The following is a 22,837-nucleotide window of genomic DNA, read 5'->3' as shown; positions in this document are numbered from 1 at the left end:
GTCATTAGGTATGATTTAGTGACCTTTGTGTCTATTTGAAATTAAAGAACAACCCATATAATATAGGGTCTTTTATTGGCCTGAGACATACTTCTGGTCAAGTGTGAACAGTTATAACCTATTTCTGAATTGTGCTGTGCAAATCCAAAGGTTACCGTTGAGTAAAGCCTGGGATATATATATATATGTCTTGTGTTCTGAGAAGGGATTGGTTCAAGAAAATGGAAAGGAAAATGTTAGCATATTCATTATCTAAAGAAAAGATGCCTTAAATGACAGGTACAACACCTGAGTTTGAGAATCATTCTTTTAGCTCATATTGTTACAGAAGCAGCTGAATCTCCTCCCACACAGTTGAACCCCCTTCTCACCTCTTTCTCTTTGACTTGGAGCTGCAAAGTCTTCTCTTGCAGCTGGTCCCTGAGATTCTTTTCTGTCTCCTCCCCTGAACCCTTGGACTTCTCTTCCAGATGGGTCGGAGCTGAACTCCATGTAGAACAAGTCTGACCTAGAAAATCAGTCAGACTCTCTGTGAGCATGCACTTCATGCCTTGGAGAAGGAGGGGTCTAGTCTGTGGGCAAGAAAAACCACAAACTTTGGGTGGGAGGACCTTGCTTTCAGCAGGATTCATCTAATAGGAACCTCCATATTTAAAGGTGCCCCGTGAAAGAAACTCCTGTTTGGTATCCAACCTGAGTCTTGTTTTAGCTTGAACCCATTCCTTCTTGTTCTAACTTCAGCAGTGATAGCAAATAACTGGTCACCTCTAAGAAGCAGTAACTAACTGGCAAGACATTTGTGCTTTCTGGGCTTATGTTTTCTCATCTATGATATGAATGAGGTGGCCTAGATAATTTATAAAGAATCTTCTTGTTCTGAGTCTCACGGTTCCCAAAATGAATCTTCACATATGTGAAGACAGTTATTCTAATATCCTTCTGTCTTCTCTTCTTTAGACTAATTTTTAAAAAATCCCAAGGGTACAGCATAACATAGTAGAAAGAACATTGGGTCAGGTGTCTGGAGTTTTGATTTCTTACGTGGGCTTTGCTACCAATAATTGTTTGACCAGAAGCAAGTTACTCTTTTTCCTCAGTTTCCTAATTTGTAAAATGGGCATCATAATCTTTACTATTCCTGAAGATGATAAAGTGTTTGTATCCCAGCTCTGTACTTCCTAGCTGAATGCCTTTAGCACTTAACCTTTCATGTCACTAAGATATGAAAGCAGCTGGGAAAAAGTTAGGAATTATCATTTGGATTTGGGGAAAGACCCCAGAACTGTGATTTTCTTGGCATGGGGAACTCCCTCTATCAGTGCAATTGGGCACTTTCTCTACAACATAAAAGTCTCAGAGTTGCTTAAGAGCAGCGCTTCTTGAACTGTAACCCCATATGGGTTGCGAAAAATTTGGCAATAGTAAAAGGTTTCTGAACATGCAACGACCAAAAATTAATTCAAAATGAAACACCTAGTGAATCCAAGGTGTTTCTGGCAATACTTGCCCGTTACATCTTGCAACTTCACTGCAGCCTTGGTTCTGAACACAAAGCATGGCCACTTTGCATTGTAAATGCCCTAAAGCCATGCAATGGGAGAAAGAGGGAAGAGGGATCATGAGTGGAAAAAGTTTAAGAAGTCTTGGCTTAGAGAACTAAGAGAGGAGTTAACTGACTTTCCCAGGATCACACAAGCTAGTCCTGTAAGAGGCAGGACTTGAATCCAGGTCTTCATGGTGGAGGATAGCTTGCTCTCTATTATACCACACTGGCTTTTGAATATCTAGGTATGAGACCCAGTAATTGATTTCCACTCCTTTTCCTTTCCTTTCCTATGCTTTGCCAAAGAGCATGTGTTTCACTTTCTAATTAAGTGGTAATAGGCAACAGAATGCATGGACTGGTATATGAGGATTCTGTTGCAGATCTCTAGGAATCAAATCCTTTAGGATAAGGGGAAAGTTGCTGTGGAGTTCTTCCTGGTGTTGCTTGGTGGTATGTAGGTAGAGAGGTAGAATTCTACAATCACAACCTCAGTCAAGGGAATAAGAATTGACATAGGAATTCTGAGTTCAAAATTGATTTATTTTGCATGTTTACCATCACAGATACAGGTTTTCACAGAGAACAGAAATCTCATTTCACAGTGTCTAAACATCTTACTGTTTTAGTAACAGGAGGCTTCCTGAAGAGTAAACTGGCTCATTGCTGCACAAGAGTACATTAAAAATTCTGTTGGTCTAAGAGTAATAGAATCCCAGGGTTGGGTAGGGACCTTAGGTAGTCTTCTAGTCCATCCCAATGCCTCCAGGCAAACAAGACAAGTACAGAAGTCTTAGACTTGGGTGTAGGAAATTGGCTGACCTTTCTTTGGCATAAGTTTCTCTTGGGTGTGAAGCTGGGTAGATTGGCTCTGGAGAAGACCTGTAAAAAAACAGGATGCTCTGATCTTTTCTAGGCTGAGCATGCTGGCCCCATTGATTTGCATTCAGATCCCTTCCTTTGGCATGAATGAAGCTCTTCTATTTCTGAATGAGACCTCTAGATGATGCCAGAGGTCATCTAGTCCAGCCTCTTCCCTTTATGGATGAGAAAGTGGGGGGTCCAGACTTCTTGTAGCAGAAAACTACCGGGCCCTGTTCTTGAAGTGCTCATACTTATTATCATGGCTTTTTCCAAGTGATGAATTTGACCAAACTCCTCTTAAGCATTCTGACCAAGGACTTTTCTGTCCTTTCTATCTCTCCTCATCACATACTCAGCTGAACATATTCACCTGCATAGCTTCTTCTATATGACTAGCTCTGCTGCTTCTGTTCCCAAGGAAGCCTCTGAACATGTCCCATCTTTTTTCTTGTGTCAGCCCTGCCACTATTTGATTCATTGGGAATGGGATCAAAGATGGTAATTGGGGAGGAGCACTGATTTAGACATACGTTCTCCAGCTACTGCCCAGGAGCACCCTGCTACCCAAAATCTTAGAAGAGTGCTCTTTAAGGGACATACTCACTTGGTAATAGAAATCTATTGTTACCTGACAGTGAAGAAGGAAGGGAAGGGGATAAGACAAAGGGGAAAGTGATAAAAGGGAAGGCAGATAAAAGAAGGCAGAGGTCAGAAGCAAAGCAGACTTTAGAGGAGGGACAGGATAAAAAGAGGGAGAAGGATAAACAGAAGAAAATAGGATGGAGGAAAATGTACAGTTAGTAATCATAGCTGTGAATGTGAATGGGATGAATTCACCCATAAAATGGAAGTAGAATGGATTAGAAACCAAAATCCAACAATATGTTGTTTACAAGAAATAAAATTAAAACAGAGAGATAAACACAGAGTTAAAATAAGGGGCTGGAGAAGAAACTATTATGCTTCGGTTAAAGTAAAAAAGCAGGGGTGGCAATCATGATCTCAGACAAAGCAAAAGCAAAAATAGACCAAATTAAAAAGCATAAGCAGGGAAGCTACATCTTGCTAAAAGGAACCATACACAATAAAGTAATATCTTTACTAAATTAATATATACCAAATGGTACAGCATTCAAATTGTTAAAGGAAAAGGTAAATGAATTACAAGAAGAAATAGCAAAACTATACTAGTGAGGGACAAGATAATTCTGACCATAAAATAAATAAGAAAGAAATTGAGAAAATAAATAAAATCTTAGAAAACTTAGATATGATAGGTCTCTGGAGAAAACAATGGGAATAGAAAGGAGTGTAGTTTTTTCTCAGCTGTACATGGCATCTTCACAAAAACTGACCATGTATTAGGGCATAAAAACCTCACAACCAAATGCAGAAAAGCAGAAATAGTAAATGAAACTTTTCCAGAACATAATTCAATAAAAAAGACTTACATTTAACGAAGCTCCATGGAAGCATAGATTAAAAATTAATTGGAAATTAAACAATTTAATCCTAAAAAATGAGTAGATCAAAGAACAAATCATAGAAACAATCAGTAATTTGTTTCTTTGATTTCAAACATTTCAACATTCCAAAATTTGTGGGATGCAGTCAAAGCAGTACTTAGGGGAAAATTTATCTCTAGATTGGTACATCAATAAAAGAGAGAAAGAGCAGATCAATGAATTGGGCATATAACAAAAAAAAAAAAACCTGGAAAAATAACAAATTAAAAATCCTCAGTTAAAACCCAAAATGGAAATCCTGAAAACCAAAGGAGAGATTAATAAAATGGAAAGAAAAAAAAAACCTATTGAACTAATAAATAAAAGTAGAAGCTAGTTTTATGAGGAAGCCACTCCCCAATAAAATAGATAAACCATTGGTTAGTTTGATTTAAAAAAGAAAGAAAAACAAATTACTAGTATCAAAAAAATGAAAAGGGTTAATTCCTCACCAACGAAGATGAAATTGAAGCAATTGTTAGGAGTTATTTTTCCAATTATATGCAAGAAAAACTGACAGTCTAAGTGAAATGAATCAATATTTATGAAATATAAACTGCCCAGATAAATAGAAGAGAAAATAGAACAAGTAAATAATCCTACAATAGAAATAGCTACCCATGAGCTCCCTAAGAACCTCAGGACAAGAAGAGTTCTACAACTGAATTCTACCAAAATTTAAGGAACACTTAATTCCAATATCATAGGTCATTTGAAAACGTAGGTAGAGAAGGAATCCTACCAAATTCTTTTTGTGACACAAATATAATTTTGATACCTAAAGCAGGAAAAGCAAAAAACAAAGAAAACTATAGACCAGTTTCCCTAATAAATGTTGATTCAAAAATTTTTAAATGGCTATGGCTAGGTAGCGCAGTGAATAGAGCACCAGCCCTGGAGTCAGGAGGACCTGAGTTCAAATCCGACCTCAGACACTTAACACATGTACTAACCGTGTGACTTTGGGCAAATCACTTAACCCCAATTGCCCTGCATTCCCCCCTCCAAAAAGCAAAAAAAAAATTTAGATAAAATATTAGGAAGAAGATTACAGTAATTTATCACAAAAAGCATACATAAGTCCAGGTTGGACTTATACCAGCAATGCAGGGCTGGTTCAGTATTAGGAAAACTATCAGCATAATTGACCATATCAATAACAAAAACAACAAAAATCACAAGATCATATCAACAGATGCAAAAAAAAACCCTTTTACAAAATACAATACCTATTACTATTAAAAACACTGGAAAGCAAATGAAACAATGGAGGCTTTCTTAAAATGCTAAGTAGTATCTATCTAAAAAAGCAAGAGAAAACATTGTTTATAAGGGGGATAAACTTGATGCCTTCCCAGTACGATCAGAAATGAAGCAAGGATGTCCATTATCACCACTATTTCTCAATACTGTAGTTTTTACACCTTTACTCAATATTGTACTAGAAATTCTAGTATAGCAATAAGATAAGAAAAAGAAACTTAAAGAATAAAAATAGACAATGGGGAAACAAAACTATTATTCTTTGCAGACAATATGATAATATAGTTAGAGAATCAACTAAAAAACTAGTTTAAATAATTAACTTCAGCAAAGTTGCAAGATATAAAATAAACGGGGTGGCTAGGTGGTGCAGTGAGTAAGAGCTCCAGCCCCGGAGTCGGGAGGACCTGGGATTGGTTCCGGCCTCAGATACTTAACACCCACACAAAAAAACTGGCCGTGTACCTTGGGCAAGTTACTTAACCCCAATTGCTTTACAAAAAAAAAAAGATATAAAATAAACCCACATAAATCATCTACATTTCTATATTCTACCAACAAAGTCTAACAGGAAGAAATAGAAAAAGAAATTCCATTTTAAATAATTGCAGACAATATGAAATATTTGTGAGTACAACTGCCAAGACAAATCCCAGAATTATATAAACACAATTACAAAACACTTTTCACATGAATAAAGACAGAGCTAAACAACTGTAGAAATATTAATTGCTCATGGGTAAACCAAGCCAATATAATAAAAATGACAATGCTACCTAAGTTAATTTACTTATTCAGTCCCATACCAATCAAACTACCAAATAATTATTTTGTAGAGTCAGGAAAAATAACAACAAAATTCATCTGAAAGGACAAAAAGTCAAGAATATCAAGGGTATCAATGAAAAAAAAAGTGAAGGAAGATAGCCTAGCAATTCCAGATTTTCAACTATATTACAAAATGATAATCATCAAAACAACCAGATACTGGCTAAGAAATAGAGTGGTGGATCAGTGGAATAGATTAGGTACATAATACATAGTAGTAAATGACCATAGTAATTTGGAGTTTGATAAACCCAAAGAATACAGCATTTGGGGTAAGAATTTACCATTTGGCAAATTGCTGGGAAAACTGGAAAGCAGTTTGACAGAAACTAGGTATAGACCAACATCTGACACTGTGTGCCAACATAAGGTCAAAATGGATAAATTACTTAGACATAAAGGGTGATATCATAAATAAATTAAGTTAGCATGGAAAAATGTACCTGCCAGATCTATGGATAAGGAAAGAGTTCATGATCAAACAAGAGATGGAGAGGATGATAGGAAGTAAAATAAATAATTTTGATTACATGAAATATAGAAGCTTTTATACAAACAAAACTAATACAGCCAAAATTAGAAGGAAAACTGGAAACTGGGGGAAAATTTTTTTACAGCAAATTTCTCTGATAAAGGCCTCATTTCTCAAATATATAAGGAGCCATTCCACAGCTGATAAATGGTCAAAGGATGTAAAAAGACACTTTTCAGAAGAAGAAATCAAAACTATCAATAGTCACATGAAAAAAGTGCTAAATCACTAATGATTAGAGAAATTAGAATTAAAACAAATCTGAGATAACACCTCACACCTATCAGATTGGCTAATATGATAGAAAAGAAAAATGACAAATGCTGGAGGGGATGTGGAAAAATTGGGACGCACTAATGCACTCTTAGTGGATTTGTAAATTAGTCCAACCATTCTGAAGAACAATTTGGAACTATGCCCAAAGGGCTATAAAATTGTCCATACTCTTTGACCCATACTACTAGATCTGTATCCCAAAGAGATCAAAGAAAAGAGAAGAAAGGACTTATTTGTACAAAAATATTTATAGCAGCTTTTTGTGGTGGCAAAGAATTGGAAATTGAGAGGATGCCCATCAGTTGGGGAATGACTGAACAAATTGAGGTATATGATTGTGATTGAATGCTGTTGTGCTGTAAGAAATGACAAAGGATAGTTTCAGAAAAACCTAGGAATATGTATAAGAACTCATGCAAAGTGAAGTGAGCAAAACAACATTGTACATAGCAACAGCAATATTGTAATAATGATCACCTGTGAAAGACTTAGCTACTCTGATCAAGACAGTGATCCAAGACAATTCCAAAGGACCCATGATGAAGAATGTTATTCACCTCCAAAGAGTGAATTGATGAACTCTGAATGCACATTAAAGCATACTTAAAAAAGAAAAAACTCTCTTTATTTTTACTCTTTTATTTTGTTTGTGTTTTCTTTTGCAAAATGACTGATAGGGAAATGTGTTTTGTACTTCACATGTATAATCACTATCAAATTGCTTACCTTCTCAAGGAGGGGAGAAGAGGCAGGAGGAAATGACAGAATTTGGAACTCAAAATTAAAAAGAAAAGATTGTTAAAACTTTTTTTTACTTAATTGGGAAATATTTAATGAAAGAAATAAAAATAATTTTTATTAAAAAAGGAAAAGTACTCTTTAGATGTGAAGTTATCAAGAGAAGCAAAAAACTGGACTCATTCTTTTTTCCTCTGAGGTTTCAGGAGAATGCAAGTGAGGCAACCATGTGGATAGAGTGCCGGGCCTGGCATCAGGAAGAATCATCTTCCTGAGTTCACATCTGGCCTTACACACTTACTAGCTGTGTGACCCTGGGCAAGTCATTTGACCATGTTTGCCTCAGTTTCCTCATCTATAAAATGAGCTGGAGAAGGAAATGACAAACCACTCCTATATCTTTGCCAAGAAAACCCCAAATGGGGTCATGAAGAGTCAGTCAGCTGAAAAGTGACTGAACAACAATAGTGAGGGGATGGGAGAGAAGAGGAATAGAGACACAGACTGGACCGGTGATTTCATTGGTATGAGTATTGAACTCTAGGATGAAGAAACTCACTTTCTCTGCAGCTTGCCTAGATGTTAAATGACTTGCTTAGAAACATATAGTAGGTGTGAGAGATAGGACTTGAATCTAGATCTTCCTTGTGGGAAGACCAGCTTTCTACTACTGGGCTTGGGAAGAATGCTCAAGAAAAGTTCAAATTCATCACTTATGAAGAGTTATATCATTAATCATGGGCACTGCAAGGGTTGAGACCCAGCTGCTTTCTGTTATGACAGAAGATCTAAGTCTGGAGCTCAACCTTCTCTCTGTAAAGCGAAGAGGCTGGACTAGAGGACCTCCGTAAGACGAAATCTCTTTTATCCCAACATTCCATTTAGGATCCTGAGGCTGATCTAGTCTCTAAGCCTCTGCCTCTTTGGGGATGCCCTTGCCTTATCAATAACAAATCTTCCGACTTAGCTCTCATCCCCTTACATCCCTGGTTTCTGATTCCTGTCCACCAGTACCATTGGCTGCCCAGGCACAAAATCCATTTGCCAGCTACTTCTTCCCAAACTTACTCACCCATGCCATCCTTTTCCCTCTAGTCCCTGTGTTTCTCCCTTTTTGTCATTTGCTCTCTCCTACCCTTCCAAGGTGGTAAGTTCCTGACTGCTTTCCATATGTGTCCAGCTTGCATGTGTTGCCTTCAAGGAAAACCAGTTGAAGCCTAGCTGCAGATGGTCAATTTAGGGGAAATTATTTTGTATGGAAATGGGAAGAACTATAGGATTGGAAGGGAGGACTTACTCTGTAAGTGCTCAATTGTAGACCTCAGGGCAAGCTTTTCCTCTTCTGACCTTTGCAGTTGACCTGGAAATAGAAAAACACAAGCAAAAAAAGAGAAAAATCTTCCATGCCAATACATTCCATCCATGAGGTTTGATTTGCTAGAGTGTAACCTTCCTGTGGGCAGGGACCAAGGCCCTTTTTTATTCTATCTCCCCCAGAAGTTGAACACCCTGCACATGTATTAAGTGCTTAGTAAATAGCTGATGAATCAAACTGGGAATTTATAGTAGCATCTTTCTTATTTGGGAGGTATTGTACTGGTTAAATCCAATAAGTGCTTACTTTATCATTCCCTTGTCTCAATGTGAGGAAAAAAGAATCCAAATACCTCAGATTTAAAAAGTAATAGCCAACATTTGTATAGAATTTTAAGGTTTTCAAAGTGCTAGTGTTTTATCATTTGATTTAGCAGCTTCACATTGGACTAGCTGAATTAATTACTATAGTTACCTATGGTTTGGTCTTCACAGCTGGCATAGCAGGAGTGGGTTGCAAGGACTTTATTCAGCCTCTCCCTCAAGAATCCCTTCTAGACTGAGGACCCTTATATTTCCCATGCCTTAACCTTTCCTTTTTTTTTTTTTTAATACATGCAGTCTTGACAAGTTATATAAGCAGCTACAACAGGGCCTCCAAAAAGATGGCCAGGGACGGGAATGGAGGATGGTGAGGGGAGAGAAGGTGAGAACTGGGGAGGGGAATGGGGGGGGGGAAGGCAGAAGAGCAATGAGACCACAAGATTCTTTAATACAGTGGAGTTGCTTTTCAAACTGAGATGTAGCCTCACTATTTTTCCCTAATAAAGTTCTGGAACAATAATTTAGATTTATATAGCAGCAGTGATACAGTGGGGAGAGTGCTATACTGGAGAGTTCAAGATCTGAGTTCAAATTCTGCCTCTGACAGTAACTCTGTGCTCACATTCAAGTGATTTGACTTCTCTGAGCCTCAGTTTCGTCATCTGTGAAATGAGAATAATGATAACTGTAGTATCTGCTTCCCAGGGTTGTTTGTAAGATTCAAGTGAGAAAATGTATTTTTACAAATTTTAAAACATTATATAAATCTCAGTTATTATTCTACTCACAATGACCTCGTAAGATAGGTAGTATAGGTATTATTATCCCAACGTCACAGGTGGAAAAACTGAGCCTCAGAGAAGTGATTTGTTCAGCATTAAAGTGTCGGAGACAGGATTCCAATGCAGCTTGTGTAATATCAAGTCAAATGTATGTTGCCCTCTTATCACAGAGCACACAAAACAAAGGAGAGGTAAGTGATCAGTCATGCCTCTCAGCTCTGGACTGGAATAGTACCTTGCAGGTCGCTGATGTTAGAACAGCCTAGTTCTCTGTCCCCCTGCAGGCGGTCAATCTGCATCTGGAGGTCCTGGTGTTCACGCTCCAGAAGATGTAGAGCCTGGTTTAGCTGATAATCTCGGCTGTCTGCTCCCTGCGAGGAGGAGGGTCAGTGATGGGAGGAGATGAAAAGCTCTGCCTTAACCTGTTCTCATGTCAGATAATCAAAGACCCTTAGAGATGGAAGAAGCCTTACCAAACTAGCAATTCTTGTGCCTAGGGCAAAATAATTTAAGAGTGGTGTGGACAGACTACATGGAAAGATGTCAGACCTCAGCTCATAAGGACCTTTGGAGGAGAAACCCCAGGTGCTGAAGAGGAGACAGACTTCAAGACAGCGCAAGACTACTGCTCTATGACTATGGGGAATGAGAAGGGTGGGTTATATTGCCTTTAGGCTAGGTATACTTACTAACTTGGTACTAAACTGGGTGATTTCTACCTTCTGAAGGATTATAAATACTGCTCTCTAAATTTTGGTGCCTTGGGGCAAATCTCCACTTGCCCTGCCCAAGTTTTAGAGTGCTAGTATTATAGGAAAGAGTAAAACATTTTCCTATATTATTAGGAAAATAATCCATGTCACACCAAGGGAATTAGTTGTTATTCATTCCTTGTTTTCCTTACTTTGCAACCACCACTATTCTGCCTTTAAAAAAATTAGCACAGTTTTGAAGCTGTGTAGGTATTTGTTGAGTATTAACTATGTGTACAGTTCTGTCTATACTGGGTTTTATGTGAAATAGAGTGGCAGAAATACAAAAGAAATAATAAATCCTCTGCCTTTGAGTTGTCGGTTCTCAAAGACAAAGTCTATGTAGGCAGAGAGACAGGGCATCCACCTAAAATAAATTTGTGAAAAAGGTGCATAAACACAAAAGGCTATATGAACACACTTGGAAGATCTGGGATTTTGTTGTTGCGGTGGTTACTCCCTTCACTAGAGCTGTATCTAGGGCAAGGTGACTGGGATTTTATTCCAGGATGCTGAAATTTAGAGAGCACAGCACTTACACTTACAAAGCATAGGACCAATTGAGGTCAGCCTCTAGTTAGTTAAGGAAGCTACAGATGGTAAGTTTTTCTTCTCTCTGATTGCTGCACACCTCCACACACTCTGATAACCTCATTTTTCAGCAATACTAAAGAATTGTACACATACATTCTTATGAAGATGATAACAACAGAAGCTGTTATCTATATAATGCTTTATAATTTCCAAGACACTTTCTTCCCAGCAGGACTATGAGACATGTAATGTAAGTTTTATTAGTCCCACTTTTGCAGATGAAGAAAGGGCTAGTAGGTGATGGAAGTTGGACTCATATTCAGGTCTTCTGGATTCAAGTCCAATGCTCTCTCCTTTATGCCACGATGCCTTATTTCTGAACCTCCTTGGCCAAGTAAGGGGCCGAATGGAGGGCATAGGAGCCTGGGTATGGAACTGAGGGTGAAATTCCCTTAGTTCAGATCTGTGGTCCCTGGCCTAGGTCCTCCCTCTTTCTTTCCCCAGACCATTCCCCTGCCATCTCTGGCCTGTACCTGCAATTTGGACTGTAGAACATAGAGCTGACTCTCCAGTTCGCTGTGCTTGGCCCCTAGGTCTCTCCAGTCTTCCTTTAAAGCTTCGTACTGTTCCTTCCACTGCTCACACTTGAGCTCAGCCATGGCCAGGGATCTCTGGGGGAGTGCAGACATGGAGGGTGACACCTCAGGATGTTCACCTCACCTCCTATCCTGTCCCTTAAACCAAGCCCTGCCCCATACCTGAGTGTTCTCCAGCTGCTGCTCCGCAGCTGTTTTCTCCTCCAGCAGTTTCTGCACAGTCTCCTTTGCCTTTTGCTCATAGCTCTGCTTCTGGTCCTCCATTTCCAGAAGGAGCTTTTTTGCACCTTCTTTGGAGTATTTCTGCAAGGGAGAGGGCAAAGCTGCTATTGGTTGGTTATACATACTTTTCCCTCCCAGGTGGTGAGAGCTGGAGTGAGGATGGGGCAGACTATTTTAGATGGACTGAGAAAGGTGAATGGGAGAGAGTAAGGCTTTCTTACCTGACGTCCCACTACAGGAACAAGAAAGAAGGTATTTCAAATAGGTCTTATAGATCTATATCTGTCATATAGTAGTCATTTAACAAATGCATGTTGATTGACTTTCCTATTGAGGGTGAGTAATGACATACCACATGAATAAAGAAGATGGATTGCTTTTCAAGTCATTGATTATCTACGTAACAGATAATTTAAAATGTAAGACAATCCTTAAATCCTTTTGTTTTGACTTTGAGCACTTATATTTAAAACAGGATGTGTATAAGAATTCACAGCATATCAGATCAAATGATGAAACCTCACAGTGAAAAAAAACACTCAGGAAGAGCTGGTAAGTTTCTAGCTTCTTCATTCTTACCCATTTCCCCCTTTCCTACCCCTCACTTAGACCTACTGCATGTTAAGAACCTATCAGACTACTGCCAATGGAGTTGACCACCCCTCTCTAGCTTGTTTGTTATATGATTAAGTACTTTGCTGTCAGTGAAGGAAACTTCAATTCTCCTTCCCTTTGACATCAGCCAAGGAGTTACTAAGGCTGAGCCGATAGTGTTACAAAAGAGTTGAAAGCAAGATTGGCCTTAGATGCACTAAATTGTGGGTGATTGGAGTTAACAGTATTCGACTTCCTTCCATGGGCTAGGGCTGGTCTTGGAGTCCCAGTGAGCCAGATACCAGTTTGTCAGACTTCATTAAAAGACCCAAACAAAATAATCCTACTTTGTCAAAACTCAGGGCACAAAAATTGTCTGATTAATATTTATGTTTACCAAGTGCCTCTCTTTGTCTTTCTAGTAAGGTTTAAGGTTTCCCTTGAGCCCATAATATGCTAAATATTAAGATTCATTGGAAGGAAAGGAGGGAAAGAGTACAGCTAGGAGAGAAGCCAGGGACTCTGAGGAAAGCCACAGAAGATGCCATCACAGAGCTAGGTGAGCTGGAATGAGTGCGTATCAGTCACATTGGCTCTTTTGGGACACAGGACTGAGCTCCCAGACAGCCTTCTCCTTTTACTTAAAGGGTCCCTTGGGGCCATTACCTGGGTACAGGTGTGCAGCTGGTTTTCCAGGGATCTCAGTTTGCACTTCAGCTTGTCCTCATTCAGTTGTCCCTGGGGAGAGTGTGGGATGAATGAATGTGAGTTTGGGTTAACCTGAAGCCAGCAAAGAGCTTTATACCACTTAGCCAGAGCCTGGGTAGGACAGGGGGCAGATAAGGGTTATTAGGACAAGAGTAGAGACTCTACCTCTCCTCTGGCTAGAGCAGTTACAGGATAGAATTAGGGGATTGGAGGGAATGTTGAGTGAGGAATGACTAGTGTCAAAACATATTAAAAGGGGCGGCTAGGTGGCACAGTGAATAGAGCAACAGCCCTGGAGTCAGGAGGACCTGAGTTTAAATCTGGCCTCAGACACTTAACACACAAAAAAAAACATAGCCGTGTGACCTTCGGCAAGTCACTTAACCCCAATTGCCCTCCAAAAAGAAAAAAAAAAGACCAGAGCTTAATGGAAAATCTAATATTCAAAAAACGCCTCACGAGAAGCATAAAAAACAAACAAACAAAAACATATTAAAAGCAAATTTTAAAAAGAGATGTTAGGAGTTAGAATGATCCAAAGGGCCTTTCCTAATGGCACAGATATTATGGGATCCTAGCTCCAGAGCTGGAAGGGACCTCAGAGGCCAGCTAGTCTGACCCACTTATCTGACAGATGAGAAAACAGGCCCTCGGAAGGCCAGCGTCTTGCTTGGGGTCACACAGGGAGTGAGATATGAACCTGTGTCGTCTGATTCTAGAACCAAAGGTCTTTCTCCTGGACCACCCTGCCAGACTAATGCCGCCTCAAAAGCAGGCAAAATTGTGAATGAGGAACTGAGAGGTTTGTCTGTTAGCGACAATCCTGCTCCCTTTTTTGGTGCTCCTCTTCCCACTTCTGACCTGATGCTCATTATCACAGGGAGGCCTGTATTTCATTCCAGCTTCTGGGCTCTTAATCTTTAGCTATTCGATATTAGCTATTAGTAATAGCTATTAACTTGTTCCAGAACAATTTCAATTTCACTGGGCAGCTCTTGAGGGGGCAGCTAGGTAGGGCAGGGGATAGAGCACCCAGCCTGGAGTCTGAGTTCAAATGTGACCTTAGACACTTACTAGCTGTGTGACCCTGGGCAAGTCACTTAACCCTGTTTGCCTTAGTTTCCTCATCTGTAAAACAAATTAGAGGAGGAATTGGCAAACCACTCCAGAATATTTGCCAAGAAAACCCCAAATGGGATCATGAAGAGTTGGACACAATTGAAAAGACTGAACGACAACAACAGCAGTTGACTCTTGAATATTGAAAAGCCTTTATGATCCCTAGAAATGAATTTTTCATCACTGGGGGAGATATGGGCTTGGGATATACCCCAGATTACATCATATCAGAGCAATAGTGTCAAACTCAAATAGAAATGGAGCCCAGAAGGCCACCTACTGACTTAGAAAACACCAAATCAACATTATCTATGTTTTGTTTATATTTTTGTTTATTTTGTTAAATATTTCCCAATTACATTTTAAGCTGGTTCTAGCCACATTTGGGAGTTTTGCAGGTTGCGGGGAGTTTGACACCTCTGCATCAGAGGTCTCCTATTCCAACTATTTATAGAGTGGCCCCATCTGGTAATTCTTTGAAAGTTCATTAAGAAAAGTTACCTGCCAGGGTGGGAGTAGAGAGGGATAAGGGAATGAATATCCATTTCATGAGAACTATTTTTGTCTAGCATTCCTTAATGATACTGAATATGATATTTAGAACTTCCTCAACTAAATTATGAATCTAGAGCCATTTGGGACCCTTAAGGATAATTTAATCTAGCCCCCACATTTTACAGGTGAGGAGATTGAGGCCCATCGAGGCAGAGTGATTTACTCATGGTCACCAGTAACACCCATGGTGTTAGGGGTGGGATTCTAACCCAAATCCTCTGACTTTAGAGCCAGCACTAGTATACTACATTGCTCCCTCCCCCCCCCCCCCCCCCCCCCCCCCGCCCCGCAATGATCCATATTTTGGGTTCTAATAAAGTAGAAACATTTTGCTAACTTGGTCTTTGGTCTTTTTTATTCCCCTACACCTTATGACTTATTAGTTTCATCCCTACTGAGGGTTTTTCTGCTTTTCTGGCATTGGATGTCATCTTTGGAAGGCTCTCACATTGGAGAGGCTAATGCAGATTACCAATAAGGCATAGTGGATAGAGTGTCAGCCTTGTAGCTAGAAGACCTGGGTTCAGGTTCTGCCCTTAACACAGCCTGGCTGTGTGACCCTGGACAAGTCACAATCTTTCAATACCCTCAGGCAACTCGATAAACCAAAACCTGTTAATTAAAGATCAGGTACTGTTTTGTGTTGGCAAGGAAATCACGGTTAGGTCAGTTCCACTACCAGGAAAAAATCGAAACAAAACAAAACAACCCCCAACAAAATCTTATCTTCCAGAGAAATGACTATCTATGGTAGTTCCTAATTTACTGCTAAAGGCTTCCTGCTCCAGCCTCTCCTATCCCAACCTCAGCAGAACTTCTAAAGCCCTAGTGGGCCATTCATTATATTCTCAACCTTGCCTCCAGCAGTTAGCTTCTACAAATAATCTAGTTTTATTTATCATTCAGAACCCACCTGGCTTTCCTGGTTTAATCCCAGGCTGGGGTGAGCTAGGAAAGGGTAGAGTGGGGATCTCTTTTCTGCCTTGGATACTCCCCTCCACACAAATTCCCCTTCTCTATCCCCATCTCCATCCAATACCAGAACACCAAAGCATCAGTGAGATATTTCCTCTCCAGTTACGATGCTCTTCCCCTTTCTGGTTTACTTCGGGGGTAGATAAAGCAGCATCATTCATCTTCCACTTTGATCTTAGCTAGTGGCCCCTCTTCTAACCAACAGGAACCCCACCCTCTGTCCTTCCTGTCTTATATTTGTAACTTTCAACAACAACAAAAAATAATTTGTTGAAACAAAGCAAAAAAAAAGCTTCACTTCTGTTTTTTTTTTTTTCCTACTAAATGCTTCATCCAGGCTTCTAAAGCCAATGGATAGATAGAAAAATGAGGAAGGAATTTTTATTGTTCCAGGTATTTTCTGCTTCTCCAAGAGCATACTACCAGTAGAGTCTGGGGTCCTTAACCCCCACCTCCTGAAAATTCATTTATCCTTTGTGGGACCAAATGATTTCATGGAATCATAGGTTATTAGAACCAGAAGAAAAGGCAAAGATCATCTAGTCAAAGCCCTTCATTTTATAGATGAAGAAACCAAATCTTAGGTCACACAGTGTGTTAGTGACAGAGCTAGGCTTCATTATGTGCAGTCCTGGGCCTTTTCTATGCTTCTTCGGCTGCTCTGTATACTGATCATGAAAGATCCAATTACATTGGGCCAAAGTATAAAGTTTACCAGGAGAACAAAGTGAGGACAAAGGAGAACAGGGGTGAGCCCTCTCTCTTTCTCACTTGCTATACCAATTCAAACTGTGCCCTTGTGCTGGTGTTCTCTTCATACCTATTCCTTTTTTAAAAAAATTTAAGTAAATTTTTTTATTGATATATTTTGTTTTTACATTGCCTAAATTTCCCCCATATTATGCCCCTTCTCCTGAGAAATATTCTTAATAAAAAACCACAAGGGATATAGATAATCATTATAGATAAAATGGACAATTTCATTACAGAAATATAAAAACCACTCACGCAAAAAGAAACAATGCATCTAGAAGAGAAATTGTTATGAAAAATTCCTTGCATCAAACATCTCTGATAAAAGTCTGATATTCAAGATATCTAGGGAATTAACAGACACGTGTAAGACCAAAAGTCATTCCTTCATGGTTAAGTGGTCAAAGAATATAAATAGTTTTTTAAAAAAGGAATGAAATCTATCAGTAATATATGAAAAATGTTCCAAACCAGAGGTTTCAAACTCCCAGCCTATAAGTTGCTGCCTTCAGAACCCTCAAATGCTGCCTGAACCACATTAAAATGTAAGTGGGGAATGTTTAACAAAATAAATAAAACACAACACCACACATATAATGTTAACTTGAGGTTTTCTAAGGCAATATGAAGCCAGCAGGGATACATTTCTATTTGAATTTGTTACCACTGCTCTAAACCATCAACAAAAAGAAAAGCAAATTAAAACAATCCTGATGTTTTACCTCACACCAGAAAATTAGTAAAGATGATAAAAAACAGAAATAGTCAGTATTGAAGGAACTATGGGAAGATAGGTACACTAATTAATTGTTGGTGGAAAATTACTTGGAATTATAAGAGAAAAATCACTAAAATATTCTTATCTTTTGATCCATCAAAATTCATACCCTTTGACCCAAGGAAGTCGAAGACAGGACACTTTTTGTGGCTAAAAAAAAAAAATTTGAAGCAAAAAGCAGCTCCCTGTTGACTGGGTAATAGGGAATTAAATGTAGTACAGGAATACAATGACATATATCCTTGCACAGTAAGACACAATGAATACTGACACATTTATAGAAACAAAAAAGACTTGTATGAACTGATTTTCTTAAGGGTAGAATCCAGAGAACCACATACCCTGTGACCACAGTAATCTAAATGACAGTTAAAAGACTGCTGAACTCAGATTAAATGCAAGGACCAACTTTACTTTGTTTTCCAAGAACAGATAATAAAATTTAGCTCATAATTATTTTGGGGTGGGGTGGAGGAATAAGGGAAGTTACGGGTACACCTATGATGTCAAGGGGGGGTCATTTTTGCTTTTCTTTTAAGGAAAGGTTTGGTGTCAGGTAGGGAGAAGAAAAGTCCTAAAATAAAGCTGTCCTGGAAGTTGTATCCCTACCTATTCTAAGGAAAAGTATCTAATATAGTTACTTATGCTGAATGTGAATTTAAGTTAATTCGTTAACTCTCCCACCCTTATTTGCATTTTAAAATCTGATCTCTCTTTTATAGGATCATAGAATTTAGTAGTAGCCTTAGAGAGCTAGTCTAGTCCCTTCATCTAACAGATGAAGAAACTGAGGCCCAAGGAGGTAAAAGTATTCAAAGGTCACAAAAGTAGTAAGCAGCTATGGTATCATTCAAACCCAGGTCCGAATTCAATGCTTATTTTGCACTGATGTTAGGGCTGGAAGAGACCTTGGAATTCAGCTTGTCCAATTCCCTTTCTTTTATAGCTGAGGGAACAAAGGCTCATGGACTCCAATTCGGTCTCCTCACTCCCAGGTTTCTGCTGTCCTTAGCAGTTCATAGTTCAAAGGAAATCAGGTACCAGAAGTCATCCCTTCAAATCATGGTTTAGGAAGGTCCCAGATCCAAAAGTCTCTGGGAAAGGGACTGATAGGGCTCTGTGTACCACACAGCTGTTAGTCATTTGTGGCAGTATGAAACATAAGGGCAAATGAACAAGGAAAAAGCCACCCTCCTCCCTTCCCCTCCCCCAACAAAAACAAAACTACAGCTTTTAAACAGATTTCCTGAAAAGAGTGCTTTTAGGGGTCTCAGAAAGTATATGAGTCTGACAGACTTGTCAAGAAGGGATAATTAATGAAATGTATTTGATTGAATCTGTGGAAATAAAATGCAAAATGAAGTTTGACCTCTTCACACCATTAAAGGCAGAAACTGTAGAGCACCCTGGTCTATACTGTACTGGCTGCCTGGTTTAACTCGCTTAGAATAAAATATTATTTTAAAAAAAAAGTTTGTAATTAAACTGTAGTAAAACATGACCTCATTGTTTCATGTGGTTACAATATTAAAGAAAAAAATGGCAGATTAGAACTTTAGCACCGTTGCTGGTTTCTATGCATTCATGAACTGCACCAGACGATAAATAACTAATTTTCTAGCTTGATTCAGAAAGGATGTCTATTTTTTTTGGATGCTTTATATTGGAATTATATTATATTAGAAATTAGAATGTTAAAATTTATATTAGAATTATATTAGAAATTAGAATGTTAAAATTTATATTAGAATTATATTATATTAGAAATTAGAATGTTAAAAAAAATTACATTTTTTGTTAGAATTCTCTCCCATCTGTTCTGGCCTTGGAGTGGGGTAAAAGCAGGGCTTCACCACAACTGATAAATGGTCGAAGGGTGTGAATAGTTGGTTTTTAAAGGAAGAAATCCAAGCTATCAATAGCTACATGAAAAAATTACTATTAGAGAAGTACAAACTAAAAGAATTCTGAGTCTCCACATTAAACTCATTAGATTGGCAAAATTGACAAAAGGAAAATGACAAGACTGTTGGATGACCTTTGGGAAAACAGCATTAAAATTCACAGTTGGTGGAGTTGTGAATTTGGAACTATCCTCAAAAAATTAACTAAACTAAAAACTCAAAAAATTAACTAATTAAATAAAATTAACTAAACCCTTTGATTCAGTGATACTGTTACGCCTATATTCCAAAGAGATCAAAGAAAGAAGGAAAGAACCCATATGTACAAAAATATTTACAGCAGCTGTTTTTGTAGTGGCAGAGAACTGGAAACTAAGGGGTTATACCCCATCAATTGAGGAAAGGCTGAACAAATTATGGCATATGAATATTGTACTATAAGAAATACTGACAAAGATGTTTTCCAAGACACCTGGGAAGACTTGTATGAATTGATGCAAAGTAAAGTGAACAGAACAAGGAGAACAATTTATACACATAACAAAATCAAACAGCTTTGACAGAATTAAGAATTCATATCAATGCAATGACTAACTACAATTGCAGAGTACCAGTGATGAAGGACATTACTTATTTCCTCTCAAAGAGGTGACAGACTCAAGTTACAAAATGAGACATACATTTTTGATCATGACTAATGTGAAAATTTGTTTTGCTTGACTCTCCATATTTGTTGCAAGATTCCCCTTCCCCTGCCTCCCCCCAGCCACCCAAGGTGGGAGGAGGTGGGAGAGAGAGAAAGTAACTTGTTAATTGAAGAAAACTTTTTAAAATAAGAGACCACCAATAGATATTTAAGACTAGATCAAAGTAATGAGGAGGCCCATGATATGTTCATTTTGTGAAGACCTCTCTAGATTCTCAGTTGGACATAATAGTTGATTAAGGCAAAGATGACCATCAGTTCCTTACAGCAAGACCGTTACTTCTTGACAACTTTATAGCTACCTGTGCAGAACAGAAAATTCCAGTTGTATTCAGATTGCAAGATTGTCTACTACTTCACTGCAACTTTTGTTAATGATCACATCAGATTATCATCCAAAATACCTGAATGAATTCTTTTATGAGAAATCTCACACTGATAAAAGTGAACATGGAAACAGAACATTTTTGAAAAGATAGGATTATGCATTAAAAATTATTGCCTGTGGAAAATCCCTTCCAGTTTTGATCAGAAGGCCCATCACCTTTTGAATGAATGAATAAATAACTAAATAAATATTTTTTTTTCAAGAGAAAGTGCCCCATTGGGGAGAGCTACTTCATATGAGGTGAATTTCTTGCTGGGTTTCGAAACTTCAGTGTTTTCACAAAACCTCCAGTATTCCCATAGGGTTCTCTTTCTACAAACCCTTCACTACCCACTGGTGTTCAGCCCTGTGGATGTCAGCTGTTGGGGAGGAATGGGCACCCTACGGCAGAGGGACAAAGATCAGTCATACACACCTGATACTGTTGCTGTTGCAGAGTGTGGACTTCTCAGCACTCGATTCTTGAAACCGTTTCAGTTTTTCCCCCCACTTTGTCTTTGTTCTGTTCACCAGAAACACTACCACCTCACCTCGCGGAAGTATCAGACCGCAGCTCATTTCCCCACACCAGGGAGCCTCTGCCAGGGCAGCCAATCCCCCTCCTCTCCACTGGCTCCACATCTCTGCTCTTTGACATTTGGAGATCTCACCAGATGAAACAGCTCAGCTCTCTCTCTGCTCATTTTTTCGTCAGCATCATATCCTCCCTCTTTTTCACTCTCCCAAGTGGATTCCACCTCAGGACTTTCCAGATGAGCCCAGATTGCAAGGGTCGCCGTTAAGTAAAACTAGTCATAATCTCGCTTCCTTTGATAGCTAGTTTATGAGAAGGTACTTTGTATGGGGGAGTATGTTGTATGGGGAGTGGTAGGGGGCGTACCTCACCCAATAAAACATGATAAAACTGCTTGGAGTTTGAGGATGAATCAGACTCTTAAATTATTATTATTTTTCCAGGCCATGGGACCTCTTGATGGGTTACTCATCTTCAGTTAAGCTGAGACCTCTGGGGTAAAAGTCAGTTCAGTGTGAGAGCAAGGGCTCTCAGGAGCCCTGTGGAAGAGTCTGAGAATGATCTTCTTAAAAACAGGAAGTTGGGGGAGGGGTGTTATGGGGACTCAGAAGAACCACTGCTCCCCATTCCTGAGTCTGGGTTGAAAGCCTTTTCTTCTTCTTTTCCTTGCTGGATAATATTAATAGCTTGTCCATGGTCACAAAGCTTGTGAATGTCTGAGGCTGGATATGAATTCAGGTCTTCCTGACTCTAGGCCCAGCACTCTATCTACTTTGCCACTTACCTGCCTCTAGCAGGCCTCCTACTCATTCTTTAAAGCTCAGCTCATCACTTCCTATCAGAGGCCTTCTTGGTAATTGTTTCATTTTTTTCCTCTTGGTTTTCACACAGCCTTTGTGCATCATCATCTTCTGAATAAATGTTTAATGTTTTTATACTTTTCAGTATATATTCAGCATTATTTAGGTATATGTTATATCTCCCTCCTCTCCTGTAATTAATCTTTTTTTTTTCCTTTTTGGAGGGGGTGGTAGGGCAATTGGAGTTAAGTGACTTGCCCAAGGTCACAAGGCTAGTTTAGTGTTAAGTGTCTGAGCCCGAATTTGAACTTAGGTCCTCCTGACTCTGGGGCTCTATTCACTGTGCCACTTAGCCACCCCTCCTGTAATTAATCTTAATGAGGGTCAAACCGGCATCTCATTCAAGCCTTATATCTCCCCCAGTGCCTAGCATATTGCCACATAGATGTTGTTTAAATGTGTGGAATTGGATCTGTAGATCTCAACTTAATCCAGGAGTACAGGAATTAGAGCTAGCATATTTATAATGCTTTCAGATGTGTATATTGCTTTACATATGTTATCTCATTCAGTAAAAAACCTCAGGGGATAACTGGGACTGTCTGCACCATCTCTAGGTCCTCACTTTGCAAAAAGTTTCACTTCCACCCAACTAAATAAAGATGACCTTGCAATGTAACTTATGGTAAAGAAGACACCAAAGAGAGAGCATGACCTTCCCAGAGCTAGGCTTGGTGCAGTTGTTCCCATTTACAACTGCTTTGCTATTCAGGGGTCTCAGTAGTGTGCAGAGAGTTGACTTTTTTGAGGTGGCATGTTTTTGTGGAAAGAGCCTTGACTCTGGAATCAGAGAACTTGAGTTTATAATTTGCTTTTGACACCTGCTGTGTTACTCTGATTGAGTCACTTAATCTCTGTGGGCCTCAGTTTCCTCATCTTTAAAGCAAGATAGGTAGACTAGGTTCCTCTG

General features: G+C 39.0%; 1 protein-coding gene across 4 annotated transcripts in view; it reads right to left on the bottom strand.

The window, feature by feature from the left end:
• Window positions 1-22,837, bottom strand: part of TRAF3IP3 (TRAF3 interacting protein 3) — a 37,615-nt gene that overhangs the window by 2,682 nt on the left and 12,096 nt on the right. For 3 of the 4 annotated variants that reach the window (XM_069074780.1, XM_069074783.1, XM_069074782.1), the window contains 7 exons: window positions 13,334-13,405; window positions 12,014-12,154; window positions 11,789-11,926; window positions 10,205-10,340; window positions 8,847-8,909; window positions 2,366-2,425; window positions 372-508 (listed from right to left, as the gene is read on the bottom strand). In XM_069074780.1, coding sequence (XP_068930881.1) covers window positions 372-508; window positions 2,366-2,425; window positions 8,847-8,909; window positions 10,205-10,340; window positions 11,789-11,926; window positions 12,014-12,154; window positions 13,334-13,405 — 747 coding nt within the window. The remainder of the gene's footprint in view (window positions 1-371; window positions 509-2,365; window positions 2,426-8,846; window positions 8,910-10,204; window positions 10,341-11,788; window positions 11,927-12,013; window positions 12,155-13,333; window positions 13,406-22,837) is intronic. The other variant, XM_069074781.1, reaches the window with a different exon arrangement.

The sequence above is a fragment of the Petaurus breviceps genome, unplaced genomic scaffold (assembly GCF_028583685.1).
Source record: "Petaurus breviceps papuanus isolate PSGF00001 unplaced genomic scaffold, PetGlider_PUasm1.0 90895, whole genome shotgun sequence".
NCBI classification, from domain to species: domain Eukaryota; kingdom Metazoa; phylum Chordata; class Mammalia; order Diprotodontia; family Petauridae; genus Petaurus; species Petaurus breviceps.
This window is presented reverse-complemented; position numbering and strand designations above follow the sequence as displayed.